Below are 18,812 nucleotides of genomic sequence, written 5' to 3'. Positions count from 1 at the left end.
GGAGGTAAATGTGAAAATTTACCTATGTACAGTTCTTGGCACAACCTACACAATTTAGCTACTCAATCAGGAAATATCATTTCCAAATTTATAGTGCTTTTGTTTCCACATTAAAATGGACCTTGACGCTGTAGTAGGTTTACCTCTGAAAAGGCAGCTAATTCTCATGTGGTATATTAGGCGACCATATTCAAGAGTTATATTTGAACCTGTTGTTTTGATCCCATTTGGTATCTATGGAACTCTCGCTAAATCAAAGTGATCTTCATAAAGTCACAATGGCCTCCGTCCATCATGCTTTCTTAGACAGATAAAGGCTCTTAAAACTGTGCTGGTATTATCATTTATTTTTCAGCCTGACCTTTGGCAAAGGCAAGAAGTCTGCTAGTTGTTGGGATACCTAGTCTCCCATCAAGTGCAATGAATGGGAGACCTCAGATCCATTTACACCTGAAGAGGAGGTTTGCTTACCCCTCTCTCCGGTTTCAGGCCTCATGCTGCATGTGTATTGCCCCACAAACATGGCAATCAAACTTTCCAAAATCTTCCTTGCCTTTGATCAATTTCCATGGCAGATTTACCACATGTCTGAGTTTCCTAGGAGGCAAAATACCTTTGCACTCACTCAGTCGATGACACCAGAGCCAACTTTGAACTCCAGTTTGGAAAAACAAGACTTCTCTGGGGGTGGCTTGGCGAGGCAAAGGGAGGGCTGAAGGAGACACAACTCCACTGTTACTGTTTTTTTCAAAGAGTTAGAGGTGACGAGGCTGACAACGCTGAGGAGGGACAGAAGTTCTATTTCTGCAGGGTCCTTAAGGCAACGGAGGAAGCTCGGCGGCCACGGGAGTCTAGTTAATGAGCAGGTTATACAATATTCATTGTGTTGGGTTTAAGTCTTCAAACAGAACGTCTAATTGCAAGAAGAAAAAAAAATGCCGCTAAATTACAGATGTTAAGACAACAAAGCTAGGGAAGAATTCCCTCTGTTGATAAAACTGTCCTTGCTCTGCTTCCTCCGCTAACTGCCCCCTGACAGGTGGAGGGGGTGCGCAGTGAATCCCTGTCCTCATCAACTGTTCTCAGTAGCTCCGTTCTGGCTGAAACTCTCTGCAGGGTGCAAGGGGAGCCCAGAGAGGCCTGGGACCACGGTTTTCTCAGAGGACTGCTTTCTTGCTACTCACAGAGGGAGCAATCCAGTTGCATTCCCCTTCAACCAAAACGAAGCTGTTGTCTCCAATTCTCCGGACACGCACGATCTCACCACCGTCACCCGAGGCAACCACATCCCCGGCAGGCTCAGGAAAGGACACTTCCGTCCGCCTGCGGCAATACTGGGAGTGCAAGTAACGAAGGCCAACAACGACGGCCATGCCCAGCACCGCGGAGAGGCAGAGCAGGACGCCCAGCTGCGCAGCCCCGAGCTGGATCCCCCACGGGGCGCTGGCTCCATCCTGCCCGAGCTCAGGTCTTGGGTTGGTCTTCCCGGGGTCTCCCACCCCAGCCATTCCATCACCCTCCTCCACTCTGCGCTCCTTGTGCTTTGACCGAGGTAGGAAGCTGGCAGAGGGTCCTGATGCCTCGGACTGGCCATCAGCAGTGGTGGGCCTGGAGGTGGCAGAGGTGTCGAGGGCAGGAGTTGGGGGGGCTGCCCCGGCCCCATGTCCAGTGAGCACCCTGGAGGACCAGAGGCGAGGATGGGAGAGGTGGACAGTGTACAAAGGAGGCCTGGTCACTGTCCTATTAGAGGCCTTCATCTGGTCCTAGAAAAGCAACCGGAAAAAGAAAAATCAAAGGAGCTAGTCTTCCCCCCAAGCAGCTATTGAACTTTGCAACTATCCCAAGTTCCTTAAAGAACCCCAGGCAGCAGCTGAAAACCCAGCCTCATGCCTGTTCTTAAAAGAGTTCAGAGGAAAACACCCAAGCAGATAAATATGCACTTGTTATTGATGAGGACAGGGAGACTAATGGAAACCCCACCGACACAGCATGGAGGCCAGTTACAAGAATAAACATAGGGTCCTATTAGAGGGTCCAGGACAATATGGGTGACTGTCATCTCCAACGGCTGAAAGCTCTGAGTGTGTCTTTTTATGCTAAGACCCCTGCAAAAGGGACCATTAAATCTTGCTGTAGGTCCCAATAAATTTGAGTAAGGATATTATACCATGTTTTATTTTGTGTTCCTTTTAAGACTTCAAAGGAATAGTAAATCATTGAGCATGTATATTTTATACTGCCCATTGATCTAACCTCTGGGACCATACAGGGTATTTTGAGGCCAGTGTTACGAAGGTGGGGGAAGAGGAGAGAGGAATTATTAACCAAAGCTAAGTGGGAAAACATATCACAAAACCCACCAGTTTCTGCAATTGCCAATAACTTCAGAGACACTGTGGATAATGGAAAGGCTGTATTGATTGAGGGAAAAAAGTGCTGTGTATATATCACACCCTGGCCTCCTTCTCACTGATTTTGGTTACTAGTCTAATAGCTATGATCACCCAGTGTGGAACTTCCCTCTCTGGGATCAAAAATATCATACTCACTGCCTGTGTACAACGTGGCTGTTACCTGTTCATCCCTATCCGAGGGCAGACAAGTTTCCAGTGAATCAAAGCTTGGATCATTCTGAGTCCTAAAAGAAAGAGAAAAAAAGCTGAGAAGGAGTCACTAAGTATTTGGGCTTTTCCCTTACCTTTTATTATAAAAATCTTCAGAATAAAAATGTAGAATAATATAATGAACTCCCAGATATGTACCACGTAGGTTCAAATATTATTGATTCATGACTAGTCTTATTTTATCTCTCTTCCTGCCTACCTACTTTGCTTCCATGTTTGTTTGTTTTTTCCTTTAGAAATTTATTTACTTATTTGTTTATTTTAATTTTTACTTTTTATTGAAGTAGTGTCCATTAACAGGCTTCCCTGGTAGCTCAGCTGGTAAAGAATGTGCCTGCAATGCAGGAGACTCTGGTTCAATTCCTGGGTCGAGAAGATCCCCTGGAGAAGGGATAGGCTACCCGCTCCAGTATTCTTGGTGGCTCAGACAGTAAAGAATCTGCCTGCAATGTGGGACACCTGGGTTCTATCTCTGGGTTGGGAAGATCCCCCAGAAGAAGGCACGGCAACCCACTCCAGTAGTCTTGCCTGGAGAATCCCCAGGAGCCTGGCAGGCTGCAGCCCGTGGGGTCCCAAAGAGTCGGACACGCCGGAGCCGCTCGGCGCGGCACAGCGCGGAGTCTGTCAACAGTGCTGCGTTGGTCTCACACGTGCATCAGGGTGGTCCGGTTATACAGCTACCCATCCCTTTTCAAATTCTCTTCCCATTTAGGTTATTACAAATACTGAGTAGAGTTCCCTGTGCTATACAATAGGGCCTTGTTGGTTACCTCTTTTAAATACAGCAGTGCGTACATGTCAGTCCCAAATCCCAACCTGTCCCTCTCCTCACCCCTCACCCCTGGTAACCATAAATTCACTTTCTAAGTCTGGGAATTTGTTTCTGCTTTGTAAATAAGTTTGTTTATATCACTTTTTTTAGATTCCACATATAAGCAATATCATATGATGTTTGTCTTCCTCTGTCGGACTTAACTCACTTCGTATGATAATCAAAAAACTCGCTTCCTATCACTGTTGTGTGTACTGATAACAGTATACTTCTTGGAAACACTGGAGTTTGCAGTTGGGGGCTGGAGAGGGAATGGAGAGGGAGGTGAGTGAGGATGGCAGCAAAGACCCACGGAATCCTTTTATTGATTTATATACTTTGTATTTATATATTATATACTTATAATTTTATGTATCTAAATATGTAACCTACATTTATATTTTATTTATAGCAGCATCTCAGAGACCTCAGCCAAAGCAGCACCGTTTCCCAAGATAATCTCCCTACCCAGCCCTTCTACAATGAGTGCTTGTCATGCACTTAAGAGTAAATACGGTTGAGATCTTTCTCCATCTGAGAGCAGGAAGGTTACATCTCCTTGGCACCCTTGTGTTTGGCTTCACCCCACCACCTGTACCGAATGGCCCATCCCTGATCAATCACCTGTGGCAGGTGCTGAAGCTGGAAGCAAAGCTCTCTGCGGAGAAGCCCCTGAGGGCCACAAGCCTCTCCAGATCCTGGACATCCAGGGATGCTTCCAGGGTTGGGCTGCTGTCCCTGCTGGGGTGATGGCCATCGCTGACTACAGCAGCTGTGTGTGAAGATGCTTGGAATGGAGTCTCTGTGGCCCCGAGGAGCCCTGTCACCCAAACACTGGTAGGAACAGGATCCAAGCTGTCCTCTTCTGCAGCTCCAGTTACGGCCACAGCAGAGACATCTGTGCGCTGCTGAAGAAGAGTGACGGGGAGACTGGGAGCCAAGTGGAGGCCCAGAGTCACTGCAAAGAAAGAGGAGAAACCATCCTTGTGTTGATTAGCACACAGCTAGGACCTTGGGCTGAATGCCCGAGTCTTCAAGGTGCCTGAGGACAGACCGTCAAGTGTGAACCACTCAAGAGCATCAACTAAGGATCGTCTGGAGCTTCCCAGGTGGCATTAGTGGAAAAGAACCCACCTGCCAATGCAGAAGACGTAAGAGATGGGGGTTCGATCCCTGGGTCAGGAAGGTCCCCTGGAGAAAGACATGGCAACCCACTCCAGTGTTCTTGCCTGGAGAATCCCATGGACAGAGGAGCCTGGAGGGCTACAGTCCAGAGGAACAAAGAGTTGGACACAACTGAAGTGATTTAGCACTCACAGAAGGATCATTGGCTCAGTAATAAAAACCCCTGACCAAGTAGCAATAGAAACCCCTGACTAAGCACCCAGCTTTTCTTGGTTTTTTTTTGTTTGTTTGTTTGTTTGTTTTGTTTTGTTTTTTAAGAGTAAGCTCCTAGCCCTTCTGGGCTTGTGCATCCTTTAAAAAAAAAAAATTTATTTATTTGACTGCTTCAGGTCTTAGTTGCAGCATTCAGAGCCTTAGTTGCAGCATGTGGGATCCAGTTCCCTGATCCGGGATCAAACCCACACCCCCAGTATTGGGAGCCTGAAGTCTCAGCCCCTGGACCCCCAGGGGAGCCCCTGGGCTTGTGCATCCTTAACAGTCAGCAATCAGAGGAAAGGGAAACCACTGTGACCACTCTGTTTTCTTCTGCCCCAAACTGCTTCTTGCTAAGAAAAAAGGTGGGATCCTACAAAAACCAGATTTCTTTTTAAAGCTCTAGGTCTTTCTTGCCGTGGGATTAAGGCTAAAAGTTTCCCCCGTGATGATAGGGACTCAAGTCCCGGCTACGGGCAGAGGCGGGATCACTGCCCTCTGCTATCTCCTCTCCCATCTGTGATGAGTGGACACGACGGCCCAGAGCATCAGAAACGGGGCCGCAAATGACCAGGCCCAGGTTTTGGAGACCTTGTCTGGGTTCAGCTCTTTACTCTGCCAATTCCTGAATAGGGCTAAGTCCTCCAGAGTGTCAGTTTCTTCTTTTGCAAAATGAGACCAATAATGGTACATGGGGTGTAGAACTGCTGAGAGGGGGGGAGTGAAATCATTGCTGTAGATGCATGAAGCCCAGGGCCTGGTTCAGATGCAAAGTGCACTGTGCGTTCACCCCGATGGTCAGCAGGGCGACCATGATGCTGTTCACAAAAAGAGTGCTGGGAGAACTTTCTCTGGCCAGGGCTCTAACTGGGTTGAATTGAACAATGATAACAAAAAAAATCGTGACACTTTATTCCTATGCCTTTATTACTCAAAAATAGGGAGACTGAAGTGAAAAATAAAGAAAATGTACACAGACACATAGAATTTAGCAAAAATCATGACACTTTTAACTCCTGCCTGAACTCTGAATGCACTCAGATGCTTCCTGCAGACTCACTGCATGCTGGGCCTTGTTGTGGGTGCTGGGGATGCAGAAGTGATGCTGTTGCTAACTGTTGCTTCCGAACTCAAAACCTAGGAGGACAGACTCCTGCCTGCCCGACCTCATGAATCACAGCTTGGTCAGAGCTTTAATACCAGAGCTAAAGAAAGCAATTACATTTGCCTACCAAGAAGCAAGGGGGAAAGGTTCACAAAGGATCAAAGGAGACATCGGAACTGCCGCTTGGAAGGTAAACAGTTCATCACGAGAAGCAGTTCTGTTTAAGGAAATGTCAGGAGGCAAACATAGAGGCATAAAAATAGGTCATGCCCAGTGGGGTGAGGTAGGACCCTAAAGAGCCCCAAAGCTCTGTTGGAAAATAAGTTTGAGAAATACAATATGCTATCTTCCCATGGGAAAACTCATCATTCCCATTTACCTACCAAAGTCTTATAGTTAAAGCAATTCACTCCACTTTGTTAGATGATACCTCTCCCAATGCATGTGCGTGTACACATACACACACACACACGTTTTTCCTTTGGGAAGCACTGGGGTTTGTGTAGAGGAACGGGTTGGATAACAGGCAGAAGCAGAGGGAAGGAGTGTGAGCAACTTGATGACACGTTGACCCTGCAGCTGCTTAGACTGCCAGCCCCGGGGACAAGGTGCCCAGCAGGGTCACCCATCAGAGAGACTTTGCAGAATCAACAGGACCCGTCTTCCTGAAGCCTCACTTTCACTCCTATTCATCTTCAAACAAATGTGTTAGTCACTCAGTTATGTCTGACTCTCTGCGACCCCATGAACTATAACCTGCCAAGCTCCTCTCTCCATGGCATTCTCCAGGCAAGAATACTGGAGTGGGTTGCCATTTCTTCTCCAGGGGATCTTCCTGACCCAGGGATTGAACCCAGGTCTCCTGCATTGCAAGCAGACTCTTGACCATCTGAGCCACCAGTGATCCCCACCCATGCTTGGGATCCAAATGCAACATTTTCATGATTGATAACTTGATACAGGAGACTTCAAACCCATGTTGGGTTTGCAGGGTCTTCTTAAGGCCACGCTCTCAGACCCTGAGAGCTTTTCTCTGCTTTGGGGAGCATCTAGGTGGAGAGGTTGGAGGAGCTGTGCAGGGCAGTGGGGAGAAGACAGATGTTTTGGTCATAGGCAGCGGGTGGCCCTGGGTTGGCTCTGATCTTGGATCTGCTGGACTAGCAAAGTCAGGGATTCAAATCATGTGCTGGCCTTATTATGTTAGCCCAGATTAAAAGAAAGAATATAGGAAGATGGGATCAAATGGTTTAAAGGTTGGATCTTCTGTACAAATGATTGGATGCCTTTATGAAGGCACCTGTTCAGAGCACTTAACTAGAAATAAATAATGAAAATAAGTTCCATTTCATCAGGAATTTTCAGGTAGGTCAGACATTCTTTAGCTGCTTAGGTTTTTTGGTTTTTTTTTTTTCATTGCCTATCTGTATTTGTTTTTTCAGAAGTTCATGGGCCAATCGAATCTAAAGTCACATGATGAGCCTGGAAAAAAATTCACTGCCATTACAACAGCCTGATTCTGTCCTCCAACCCAAGCTGCAAAGAGCCATCTACCTACCTCAGAAAGTAATGATCAAAATTGGATGAGCTTTTATTTAAAAAAGAAAAAGAAAGGATTATTTCTGGTGCTCCCCATTTAGTCTCAGGCGCCTTGGAAAAATGGGTGAAATACTGTGGAAATTGATTAGGTCAGGGGGTTGGGGCGAGTGGCTATTTTTTATTTTGCAGCTCAGGTGCAGCACTCCAGGGCCCAGCTTCATCTGTGAGGTTGAGTGGGACAAAGTGTGTTCATTGCAGAGAACCCTGAACTTGCAAGCAATGCCTGCAACCCCCACCCACAGCTGTGCGATCAATCGTGTCCCCAGGAACTGTTGACACTCCCAAGACAGCTGTCTATAGCTTATGCCCCAGGAACTGGAAACTGGCAGGAGTCACTTTTAAGTGAGTGTAAGTCACAGTGAAAAGAACGCTGCCCATCAGGCTGGCAAGTGCGGCGGGAAGCGGTACCTGGGATGGTTCCTTCCACGTCCTCCAGCCTCTGCCGAGAGGCTGGCATCAGCAAGCCAGGCTCCACGTGGCTGTCAGAATGGGCTCTACTGTGTGTCTGTTGAGACACAACAGGTGATTCGATCTTCACCCAGTAAACGAAATATGACTGGACTACAGATAAACTGTAGAAAAAGAAAGCAGAGTGATTGGAAGATTTGGTCTTCCTTAAGTCATACCTTGGGCCATCCTAATAGAAAGGAGAGAACAAACGAAAAGTTAAAGAAGTACACAAGTCTATAGGGATAGAAAAACTTAGAGAGACATGATCGTGTTACTCCCTTGGGCGACTTCATTCTTTTTAGAAACAAAAGCTCAACAGCAGCAAATAATTAAAATAGGAGACAACAGGTACAAATCAATTACTCTCTTGAATAAATATGATCTTTAAGAATCATTTTGACTAAAAACTACCTTCTAGAACTGCCCTTCTAGAACTTCTAGAATTTCAGTCTAGAACTGAAATTCAAAGACGCTTGCTCCCTGGAAGAAAAGCTATGACAAACCTAGACAGCATATTAAAAAGCAGAGATATTATTTTGCCAACAAAGGTCCATTTAGTCAAAGCTATGGTTTTTCTAGTAGTCATGTATGGATGTGAGAGTTGGACTATAAAGAAAGCTGAGCGCTGAAGAATTGATGCTTTTGAACTGTGGTGGAGAAGACTCTTGAGAGTCCCTTGGCCTACAAGAATATCCAACCAGTCCATCCTAAAGGAGATCAGTCCTGAATATTCATTGGAAGGACTGATCCTGAATCTGTAACTCCAATATTTTGGCCACCTGATGCAAAGAACTGACTCTCTGGAAAAGACCCTGATGCTGGGAAAGATTGAAGGCGGGAGGAGAAGGGGACGACAGAGGATGAGATGGTTGGATGGCATCACCAACTCAGTGGCCATGAGTTTGAGTAAGCTCTGGGAGTTGATGATGGACAGGGAAGCCTGGCATGGTGCAGTCCATGGGGTCGCAAAGAGTTGGACACGATTGAGTGACTGAACCAAACTGACCGATAACTGTCCACTCCAAAGGTTTCATCTTCAACTGTGCTCATTTCCCATTATTGGTGTGTTGTGAATTGAATTACACTATTCACTGAAAATTTTATAATTCTGTTGTACAATGGTATAATCGTATTGGAGTTGTAAATGCTATTGAAAATGAGAGGTAAATCTTTCATAGTCTAAATAATAGTTTGAATACATAGTGCCTCTCTTCAGTAAAAATCATCTGTACCAACTTGATCTTATTCATCCTTCCCCCAAATTTCACCAAAGCAGGGATTACGGGCAAGTACCATTTTTCTCACTGTAAGTATTCAGAAGACAGTTATACAAATATGATGAATTTAGCTGAAGTCACCCAGAGAGTGGGCAGGTAAAAGTGTCATCAACACGCTGATGTTAGGGTGGGGAAGGATCCTGGGGTGACATCATGTGGGGGCCCCAGAGATGCATCTGATAAGTGATGCAGCTCCTGTTCCTGTCAATGGAGATCATGGCTTCCGATTTACTTCCACTGCTGCACAGAGAAGCTACTATGGTAAGTCTAAAAATAGAGGAAGATGGGGATTGGCCCATATACACTACCTATACTGTGTATAAAATAGATAACTAATGAGAACCTACTGCATAGCTCAGGGAACTCTACTCCATGCTCTGTGGTCACCTAAATGGAGAGAAAATTCAAAAAAGAGGGGATATATGTATGCATATAGCTGATTCCATTTGCTATACAGCAGAAAATAACACATTGTAAAGCAACTACACTCCAATAAAAATTAATTAAAAAAATAAATAAGTAGTACATGAAAAGCAAAAACAATTAAAAAACTAGAAATGGAAGGGCTTTGAGAAGTAAAAGTAATTGTACAGACCCAAGCGTTTCATACACCACCTTGCACTGGAACCAAAGTCCTGGCAGGGGCCAGTTACACCAAAAGTCAGGTGGGTTCTGGCCTTTCCAGATCATCAGCCATCAGGGCACGGGTCCTGCTCGCTGTGTTAGGGCACCAGGAAGGGATGGAAAAGGGGCCCTGATGGGTGGGGGCCACATACCTCATCGCTCACAGTCCCTAGTACCGAGGGGACAGCCTGCAGGGGAAGCCTGGGGTCTGGATGCCCCCACCCTCCGGCACATCCTCCTCTTCTGTACACAAGGGTGTGGAGAAGGAAACTAAGGAGGATGACCACCACCACCACCACCTGTGTGGGTTCTGTCGTGTCCGACCCTTTGTGACCCCACGGACTGCAGCCCGTCAGACTCCTCTGTCCAAGGGATCTTCTTGGCAATAATACTGGAGTGGGTCACCATTTCCTCCTCCAAGGAATCTTCCCAACCCAAGGATTGAACCTGTGTCTCCTGTATTGGCAGTGATTCTTTACCAGGGAGCCACAAACCCTCTCCTAAAAACCAAACCAAATAAAAAAAAATTCACTTTCTTGGTGCATGTGAATGTTTGAAAAGAAGGACAACGCCAGTATCTCACTTTGAGGAATGATGCTGTTTGTATAAAGCTGATGTGTGCCAGGAACTGGCTCACGCACTTGGCACACACTGGCTCTTTGACCTTACACAACCCCACGAGGCGGGCGTTATGATCACACCCACGTGATGGACAAGAAGCTGAGGCACAGAGCTGTCAGCAGTTCTCCCCGGGCCCGGCAAGTATCCACTGTCTGTCTGCTTCTGTCTCTGGGCTCTCTCTGGACTCTGCCACCTGCAGCTCTTTTGTCCCCTACTGAGAATTGTCTGGAGAGACTGGCCAAGGTGCATCTGCGCCCAGGGACAAGCGACATCACACCCTCCTAGACCATGGATAATCACACAGAATGGAGTGGGGGGCAATTTAAAAAAAACTCATCACCTATCTAGACTCTCCAGGAAGGGCAGTCCCAGTGACCCTGTTCTAATTATAAGGTGGGGGTGGGAACCAAGGAAGTGTGTGCAGAAGTCCCCTCCCTTCACAGTGGAAGTGCAGTTACCAAGATCCAGAACTTAACTCTCTTACAAGAACCTGATGTTCCCCACGGGCTGGGCAGGGGCCCGCCACTCGAACGCCAGGTTTCTCTTCCGGGACTTGTCCGCGTGGGTGACTGTGTCAGCCTCTTCAAAGCAAGCTATCAGTTTGGAATGAGGAGGAATGAAGACGAAAGTGCCAGCTATCTGATGATCAGACACTCGTCGGGCCTGGAGTAGAAAGCCCATGAAATCACGACTGCTCCTCACGGCCACTGCAACAGAAAACGCCCATCAAGGTCAACATCCTGGAAGGAGCAGCACTGGGTGACTTTATTTGAGTATTTTTCAAAACAAAAAGCTTAGGACCAGTCCAGTCCCCAGAAAGTAAACAATTCATTAGGGGGGAGAAAAAGGTTGAAGTGCTATTTCATACCCCAAATAAATTCTGTTTGGAACAAAGGCGTGTAAAAATGAAATACAAAAGAACTAGAAACAATGGTTTGGCTTTTTGCTGTTTTGTTTTTGTTTTTGTTTTTAATATTAGAGTTAGGAGTGTCTCTCTAAGCAAACCTCAGTATCCATAATGGGGAAAAAAAAATGATTTCTTAAAATTCTCAACATAGAAGAAATCAGAACACAAGGGATAAACTGAGAAAGATGTCTGCAAGATACAACAGGCAAATATACAAAGAGTTATAGTGAATTAACAAAAAGATGACCAAACCAAAAATTACCACCAGAGACAGAAAATAAAACAGGCTCAATCACAATGGTTAAAACAACTATAATTGAGACATACTTTATATATACCTTATTAACAAATTTCAAAATGTGTAAGTATAACCAGTATTGATAGCACAACAGAAAGACCAGGACACTCATTCAGAAGCGCTAGGACTGTAAACCATGCAACTCTTTGAGGTAGGGCCTTGATAACATTTTATGTGTTTTTTTTAATCCCCACACCAACCAATAGAACAACGTGATTGGATAAAACCATAGAGAGAGAATCAATTTTATTTCCATTTATCACCTCTAATTCCCATCTAAAGAGGCAGCATCCATCAGAAGAGAGCAGAGCCCACAGCACGGAGCTTGAGTTCCCTGTAGTGAAATAGATAGTGTCCTGTCTACACTGAGCTACCAGCTTCAACATCAGTGACTTTCTTTGCTGCTTTCTTCCAGCTGGTTCCTTGGGAGCTTGGCCCAAGGTAGGCAGGGGTGGCTCTGAAGTGTGTGTCTGTGCGTCGGGAGGGGCTGGGGTGGATGGTGGAAAGGGTACCCCTGGGGGACGACCCTCAATCATCGACTATGCCTCCTCCATTCTCCTGAGGGATGATTCAGAACTGTGTATCTTGTGGTTTCGCAAAGGGTCATCACTGGCGTTGGACCCCAGGGTGTTGCCCACAGCAGTAACCCACTCTATTTCACACCCCATATTAGTGTTTCTTTCTTCCCTATCACCCTATTCCCTCTTTTTCATCAGTGCTTCTTGGGTCATTTCCCAAATAAACCACCTGCACACAAGTTCTCACTCTGCTTTTCTAGGCATCTGAACTAAAGTAGCAGGAAATGCCCTTTTCACCCCTCAAATAACTTTAGTTTTAAATAAGGAGGAAAAAAGTCTATTTCTCACACATATTTGATATGGGGCATTTGTTCAGGGTAACTATATTTATATCTTACAATAAAGACAAAAAAACTTTTATAAGGCCATTTGTACCCTTTTCTACTATAAAGATTAATATCAATATAAGATTAGTTATATGATTTTAATGATGCAAGTATATCATGATTTATGGCTGCAACTAGAGACCATCATAGTGAATAAGTGAAAGTGAAAGTTGCTCAGTCTTGTCCGACTCTTGGTGATCCCATGATCTATACAGTCCATGGAATTCTCTAGGCCAGAATACTGGAGTGGGTAGCCTTTCCCTTCTCCAGGGGATCTCCCCGACCCAGGGATCAAACCCAGGTCTCCCACATTGCAGGCGGATTCTTTACCAGCTGAGCCACAAGGGAAGCCCCCAAAATATCAGAGTGGGTAGCCTATCCCTTCTCCTGCAGTAAGTCAGAAAGAGAAAGACAAATACCATATGATACCACTTCTATGCAGAATCTAAAAGAGGGCACAGATGAAACGCACAGATTCACAGACGTAGAGATCAGACTTGTGGTTGCCAAGCGGGGCGGGGCGGGGAGGGCTGGGCTGGGAGTGTGGGGTTAGCAGATGCAGACGATCACACACAGAATGGATAAACAAGGTCCTACCGTACAGCACAGGGGACTGTATTCAGCAGCCTGAGATAAACCATAATGGAAAAGAATGTTAAAGAGAATGTGTATTCTCATAGAACTGAGTCACTTACTGTACAGCATAAGTTAATATCACGTTGTAAATCAATCGTATTTCAGTAAAAAAGATAAACAACAACAACAAAAAGACCATAAACATTTCATGCTTTCTTGGCTACATAATTTCTTCTTAGGATTAAACCAAACTATAGCTCGGGAAACTCCTCCCTGGGACAAACACAACCTGGAATTTGTCCCTGGGCCTGGGGGCTCCTGGTGGGCGTCGGGGGATGTCTGGAAGCCTCTCGCATACATACCTGAGACCGTGGCACCCGGTGAGTAGGAAGAGCTGCCGGTGAGGACGGTGATGTGGCGGGTCCCGGGGCTCTGAGTCCGGGCTGGGATGTGCCTGGGCCGCATGTCCGCGCAGGCCAGCGCGCCAGCCCCGTGGGAGAAGGCGGAGGAGCCGGGCGCCAGGCAGAGGGCGGCACAGGCCCAGCCCGCGAGGGCGGCGGGCACCCCCATCCCGCCCTCTCCTGCGTCCCGCGGAGCAGCAGCTTCAATCGGGTGCTATTAGGAAAAGCAGGTGATGTCTTTCTGAAGGTGCCTGAGCTGACTGAATCCCACATGCGTTTATCCCTGAAATCCCTTTGGTGCCCCATTCCCAGATTGCAAGTGCTCAAGATCAAAAAAAGATGCGCCACATTACTATACAGGAAATAGATGACCAAGAAGGACCTACTGCAATAGCACAGGGAACTGTACTCAACATTTTGCAATAACCTAAAAGGGAAAATAATCTGAATGAGAATACATATATCATATATATATGTCGATAAATCTGAATCACTCTGCTGTATACCCAAAACTAACACAACACTGTAAATCAATTATACTTCATTTTTTTTAAAAAAGAATAGCTCTTTAAAATAGCATTTTAAAAAAATCAATGTGGAAATGACCAATATATATAGTTAGAGCAACTTGTTAACTAAAAAAAAAATCAACTAAATTAAAGTTTAAATGTGAAAAAAGGAAACTGCAAGAAAAAAGAAAAAAAGATGTGCCAGACTATAGGAAGTGCTTCATTTCTAAACCCTCTTTTTTAAACTCTCTTCTTGTAATTTTTTTGTAAGAATGCCTCTTTTTAAAGAGAGGCTATGCTAATTACATCAAAGAAATAAGACCAGAAAATGTTTGAATCCTAACGTGAACTCCTTACAAACTGCCTGATATCCAAGGACAATGTGAGCTGTAATATATTATAGCTGAAGTGAGACACCCGATGTTCCAATATGGGCAGGCAGCCTGGCATATGGTGGCTTGGTTTAGCATCTTATCTCTCTAATTGCAAATTACAGAGTTAAATGCTACAAATCTTCTGCCAACTATCAATTATTTAGGGAGATTGTTAAATTTGCAATGCTTTGCTAGCTCCTGTCTTTTCTCCTATTGACAAGTTTTAGATATTTCACTCCTCTTTCACAGAGAATATGAGCAAAAAAAGTTATACCCAAGCCCATCCATTTTATGCCTTGCTAAGTATAGTGAGAAAACATACACACACACACACACACACACACACACACACACACACATACTCGCTCAGGAGTAGAATAAAATATCTGGGGAAAAATAACACTTATAGAGTAAATATTTCTGTTTATACCATGAATGCCCATCAATAGAAATAATTAAAAGTTGACTGTCAAAGAAGTTCATAGATGAAAATAAAGTGAGAAATAGCAAGTAAGACAGATGAATAAGATTTGGGGCTGAATAAAGATTTGGGGCTAGCAGGCATTTTTTTTAAAACAGCTGCTTGTTTTTATAGTTCTATGCACATAAAAGTTCTTTTAATACTGTGATCTAAGGAACAATGTGAAGCAACAACAGTTCTTTAATAGGCTGGCTTTAAAAGGTAAAAATAAAATGTAAATGTTTAGTGGAATTAGCTATGAAATCAGTAGACTAAGGAGGTAATCCAAACAACCAAATCATCAAGTGTCATCTACTACCATCCTTTCTTTAAACCATCAACGTCGCCATCCTTTACATTGACCAGACACAGGGGGTGCAGGTTATCGTCTATATAGAAGGTGACTTTCTTAGAACTGTCCTGAGTCCTTAAGACAATGCCTTTCTCTGCTAGGTTTGTTCTCCATAAGAAAGTAAGAGTCAAAATCCCTGCACCACCAAGGGCCACTCCTGCAGATTTCCAGACACATTAGAAGATGATGAACAAGGAGCTGTAAAAAGTATATTCTCAGCTGAGGGGACTCAGGGCCCTTCTGAAGGACAGCAAGCCTTTACATAGACCACACCCTAGGACACTCTGTTGTTGGTAGAAAGTGATCTCCTCCCGACAGAGGCAGACCACACACAGATGTCTATGGAGGAGTCAGGGTGAGTACCAGGTCCCACAGATCAGACCCAAAATCATACATTTCATCCTTCTCCTTTGATCTTAAAATGTTTTTCCTATCAGCACCTTGTCTATCTGAACCAGAAAAATAGCCACTTACCTAGGAACACATTTTTCCTGAGGCTTGATGGAACAGTTTCCCCTCCCAGAGCTGCACAGACACATCCTTTAAACAAGTTCATTCTTCTTTCAGTTTCTCCTCCAATGGGCAGGACAACAGCTGTTACTGCTAATCCTCAGCGTCCCCAGGAACTGTCCCTTGGAGTCCAAATCCAGCCTTAATCGCATTGGTTTTCCCCTAAGGCCACATACACGTCCTCAGGTACAGTTTCCACGTCAACATTGCTCAAGCCTGTGTGGAGATCTGGAAAGAACTGGGACTGATTTTGCACACAACTTCCTTTGAAATCCTCAGCAGGAGCCCCTTCAATCAAACAAACCTCAGAGATCTCTGCTTCTGAGTCAACATAGGCTGAAGAAGGTGTCCTGGGTGAAATGGGATTGAGGCCGTGACCAGAGTGCAATGTTTGGGACCAAGAAGTCCCACATAGCATACTCCCTTCCCATCAATTGCACTGAAGCTGGGATTCACCTGTGCGCATGCAAACAAGAATCACCCAAGACCCTTGATAATAATGCAGAGCCGTGGATCACTGGTTCTCAATGTGGAGTTCCCAGAGCACGACATCACCATCACCTGGGCGCCTGCTGCAAGTGTAGGTTCCTGGACTTCACTCCAGACCCACTGAAAAAGCAGCTCTGGGGTGGGACTGAGTCATCTATGGCTGAGGTAGTTCTGACATGAGTAGAGTTTGAGAAGCACTGATACAGATTCCCCAGGTTTCTTTCCAGACCTGTGAAATCGGACTGTACCAGAGGGAGTTCTGGAAACCCGTATTTTTATTACACAACCAGGAGACAAGAGATTCTTGTGACCAGGCAAGTTAGGGAAATTCTGGTTGAAAAATCACCACCAAGCCTCTGGGAGGACCCAGCCCACCTGGAAGTTTGTTAATAGAGTCAGGCTCCTGAAAGGACTGTGGACTCACTACGAGTGTCATGAACATGGGTATGTGAACGCCTCCTTTGTGTTAGGCACTTTGCACTTGTGTGTATGCACACACTCACTCAGTTGTCCAACTCTTTGTGACCCCATGAACTGTAGCCCACCAGGCTCCTCTGTCCTTGGGGATTCTCCAGGCAAGAATGCTGGAGTGGGTTGCCATTTCCTCCTCCAAGGGTCCTTTCCAACACAGGGATCAAATTCACATCTCCACACATTTATAGGCAAAAGCAAAGATAGTTCAGACACGAATCCAGAGCAATAGATACAGCAAAATGGAGGAGACTCACAAGGCTGCAGAGTGTATGATTCTATTTATATAACATTTTGAAAAAGACAAGATTATAGAAGAGGAATAGGTCAGTTGTTGCCAGAGGCTGGGGTTGTGGGGAGAAGTGACTCCAAAGGGCTGCACCATATTGCAACTATACTGCAATATATAAATTATACTTCAACAAAAATTTTAATTAAAAAAATTAGTACAGGATGTCCTAGGGAGACTCCGAGCCTGGACAGTGCAGGGCGACATGGGGCGGGGGCTCCGGAGAGAGTAGCAGGTGGACCATTAGGCCTCATCGCCACTCCAGACAGCCCGAATGAAACCAACGACTCAGTGGGCAAAGCATCAATTCAGAGACTGCAGGTCCAGCCCCATCATGTCGGTTTGGGGTCCAAGTTGCTCAGGTGGCCTCAGCAAGTCTAAGTGAGACCCTCCACTCTGCAGACAGCAGGGGAGGCTGGCTTCCTCGGCCAGGACTGCAGTGTTCCCCATGCTGGGGAAACCACACTCGTCGAATCTGGCTCCTCTGAGCCTCCATCCCACCAGGAAGGAGGATATCTCAGTCTTCTGTTAAGTCAGAACAGAATCTGGGGGGCCCAGAAAACTAGGGTGAGGGTCTCCCGTCGCCTTCATTATACTGGTTTTCTGAGCTCACAAGGTCACCTGAATGCTGTGGCTCGGATGCTGTGGTGCAGAGAAAGTCTCAAGTCTCCAGCCAGGCTGGGCCTGGACCTCGCCCAACACACTGCGTGGCTTTTGCCCTTTGAAGTTCTCCCGGCTTCACCAGGTCTCACACGAGTGGGGCACAGATGTCTGATGCTGGGAAAGAGCAGGTAGCCGCTCTCTTCCCCAGCCCTCTCTGCTCCCTTCCTAGTCTTGGGGACAATCGGCTCTCCCCTCTCCCCGCCACAGCCTCCCAACCCTGCACCTGCTCGGGTCACCTGGCATAATCTACCCACCACAGAGAGAGAGCTCATGTGCCAACACTTCTGCTTTGGCCCCTTAACGAAAACACCCCCGATGTATGATTCTCAAGAGACCACTCCCCCGGTTAGAGCTGCTGCTGCTGCTGCGGCTAAGTCGCTTCAGTCGTGTCCGACCCTGTGCGACCCCATAGACGGCAGCCCACCAGGCTCCACCGTCCCCGGGATTCTCCAGGCAAGAGCACTGGAGTGGGCTGCCATTGCCTCCTCCACCCCGGTTACGGAAGGGCTGGCAAACAGCTGAAGAGCACAAGGTGGCTACAAGTAGTCCTGCTCCTCACCCAGGAAACCAGGAGGCGCGATCTTCCTCGCCTGCCACACCCACAGCCCCTGCTGAGCTGAGGGCACTCCCCAGGCCTCTCTGGACAGTCAGCAAATGAGTACTGACGCCCCCCGCAGCACCACTGTGATCGCATTTTATCTTGGGAAACCGAGCTCGTGTGTCTAACTTGCTAAAGGTCCCAGAGCTTCCCAGCAGTGATAGAAGTGGTTTCTCCCCACAGCTCTGAACCCACTGCCTGTGTAGCCTCATTTAAATATGAGGACTTTAAATATCAGGGCTCATTTAAATATCAGGGCTTTCCAGGTGGTCCGGCGGCGAAGAATCTGCCTGCAGTGCAGGAGCTGCAGGAGACGCAGGTTCAATCCCTGGGTTGGGAAGATTCCCTGGAGGAGGGAATGGCAACCCACTCCAGTGTTCTTGCCTGGAGAGAGGAGCCTGGTGGGCTACAGTCCATAGGGTCACAACGAGTCAGACTCGACGGAAGCAACTTAGCACGCGCATCATTCTTGTACCCGTATCGCCATGTTCTTGTGAGGTTCCTTTCTCAGGGGTTGCACCAAGCC

The 18,812-nt window shown here is 46.3% G+C and overlaps 1 protein-coding gene across 1 annotated transcript; it reads right to left on the bottom strand.

The window, feature by feature from the left end:
• Nucleotides 1-481: 481 nt before the first annotated feature.
• On the bottom strand, nucleotides 482-13,740 carry REELD1 (reeler domain containing 1). The gene is made up of 6 exons (XM_065904694.1): nucleotides 13,533-13,740; nucleotides 10,970-11,192; nucleotides 7,922-8,085; nucleotides 4,060-4,393; nucleotides 2,575-2,638; nucleotides 482-1,763 (listed from the first exon to the last, which is right to left on the bottom strand). The coding sequence occupies exons 1-6, from the start codon at nucleotides 13,738-13,740 to the stop codon at nucleotides 1,158-1,160; spliced, it is 1,599 nt and encodes a 532-aa protein (XP_065760766.1). The 3' UTR covers nucleotides 482-1,157.
• Nucleotides 13,741-18,812: the final 5,072 nt, after the last annotated feature.

The sequence above is a fragment of the Muntiacus reevesi genome, chromosome 13 (genome assembly GCF_963930625.1).
Source record: "Muntiacus reevesi chromosome 13, mMunRee1.1, whole genome shotgun sequence".
In the NCBI taxonomy this organism is placed as follows: Eukaryota; Metazoa; Chordata; class Mammalia; order Artiodactyla; family Cervidae; genus Muntiacus; species Muntiacus reevesi.
The sequence above is the reverse complement of the archived record's forward strand: the minus strand, read 5'-3'. Positions and strand labels throughout refer to the sequence as shown.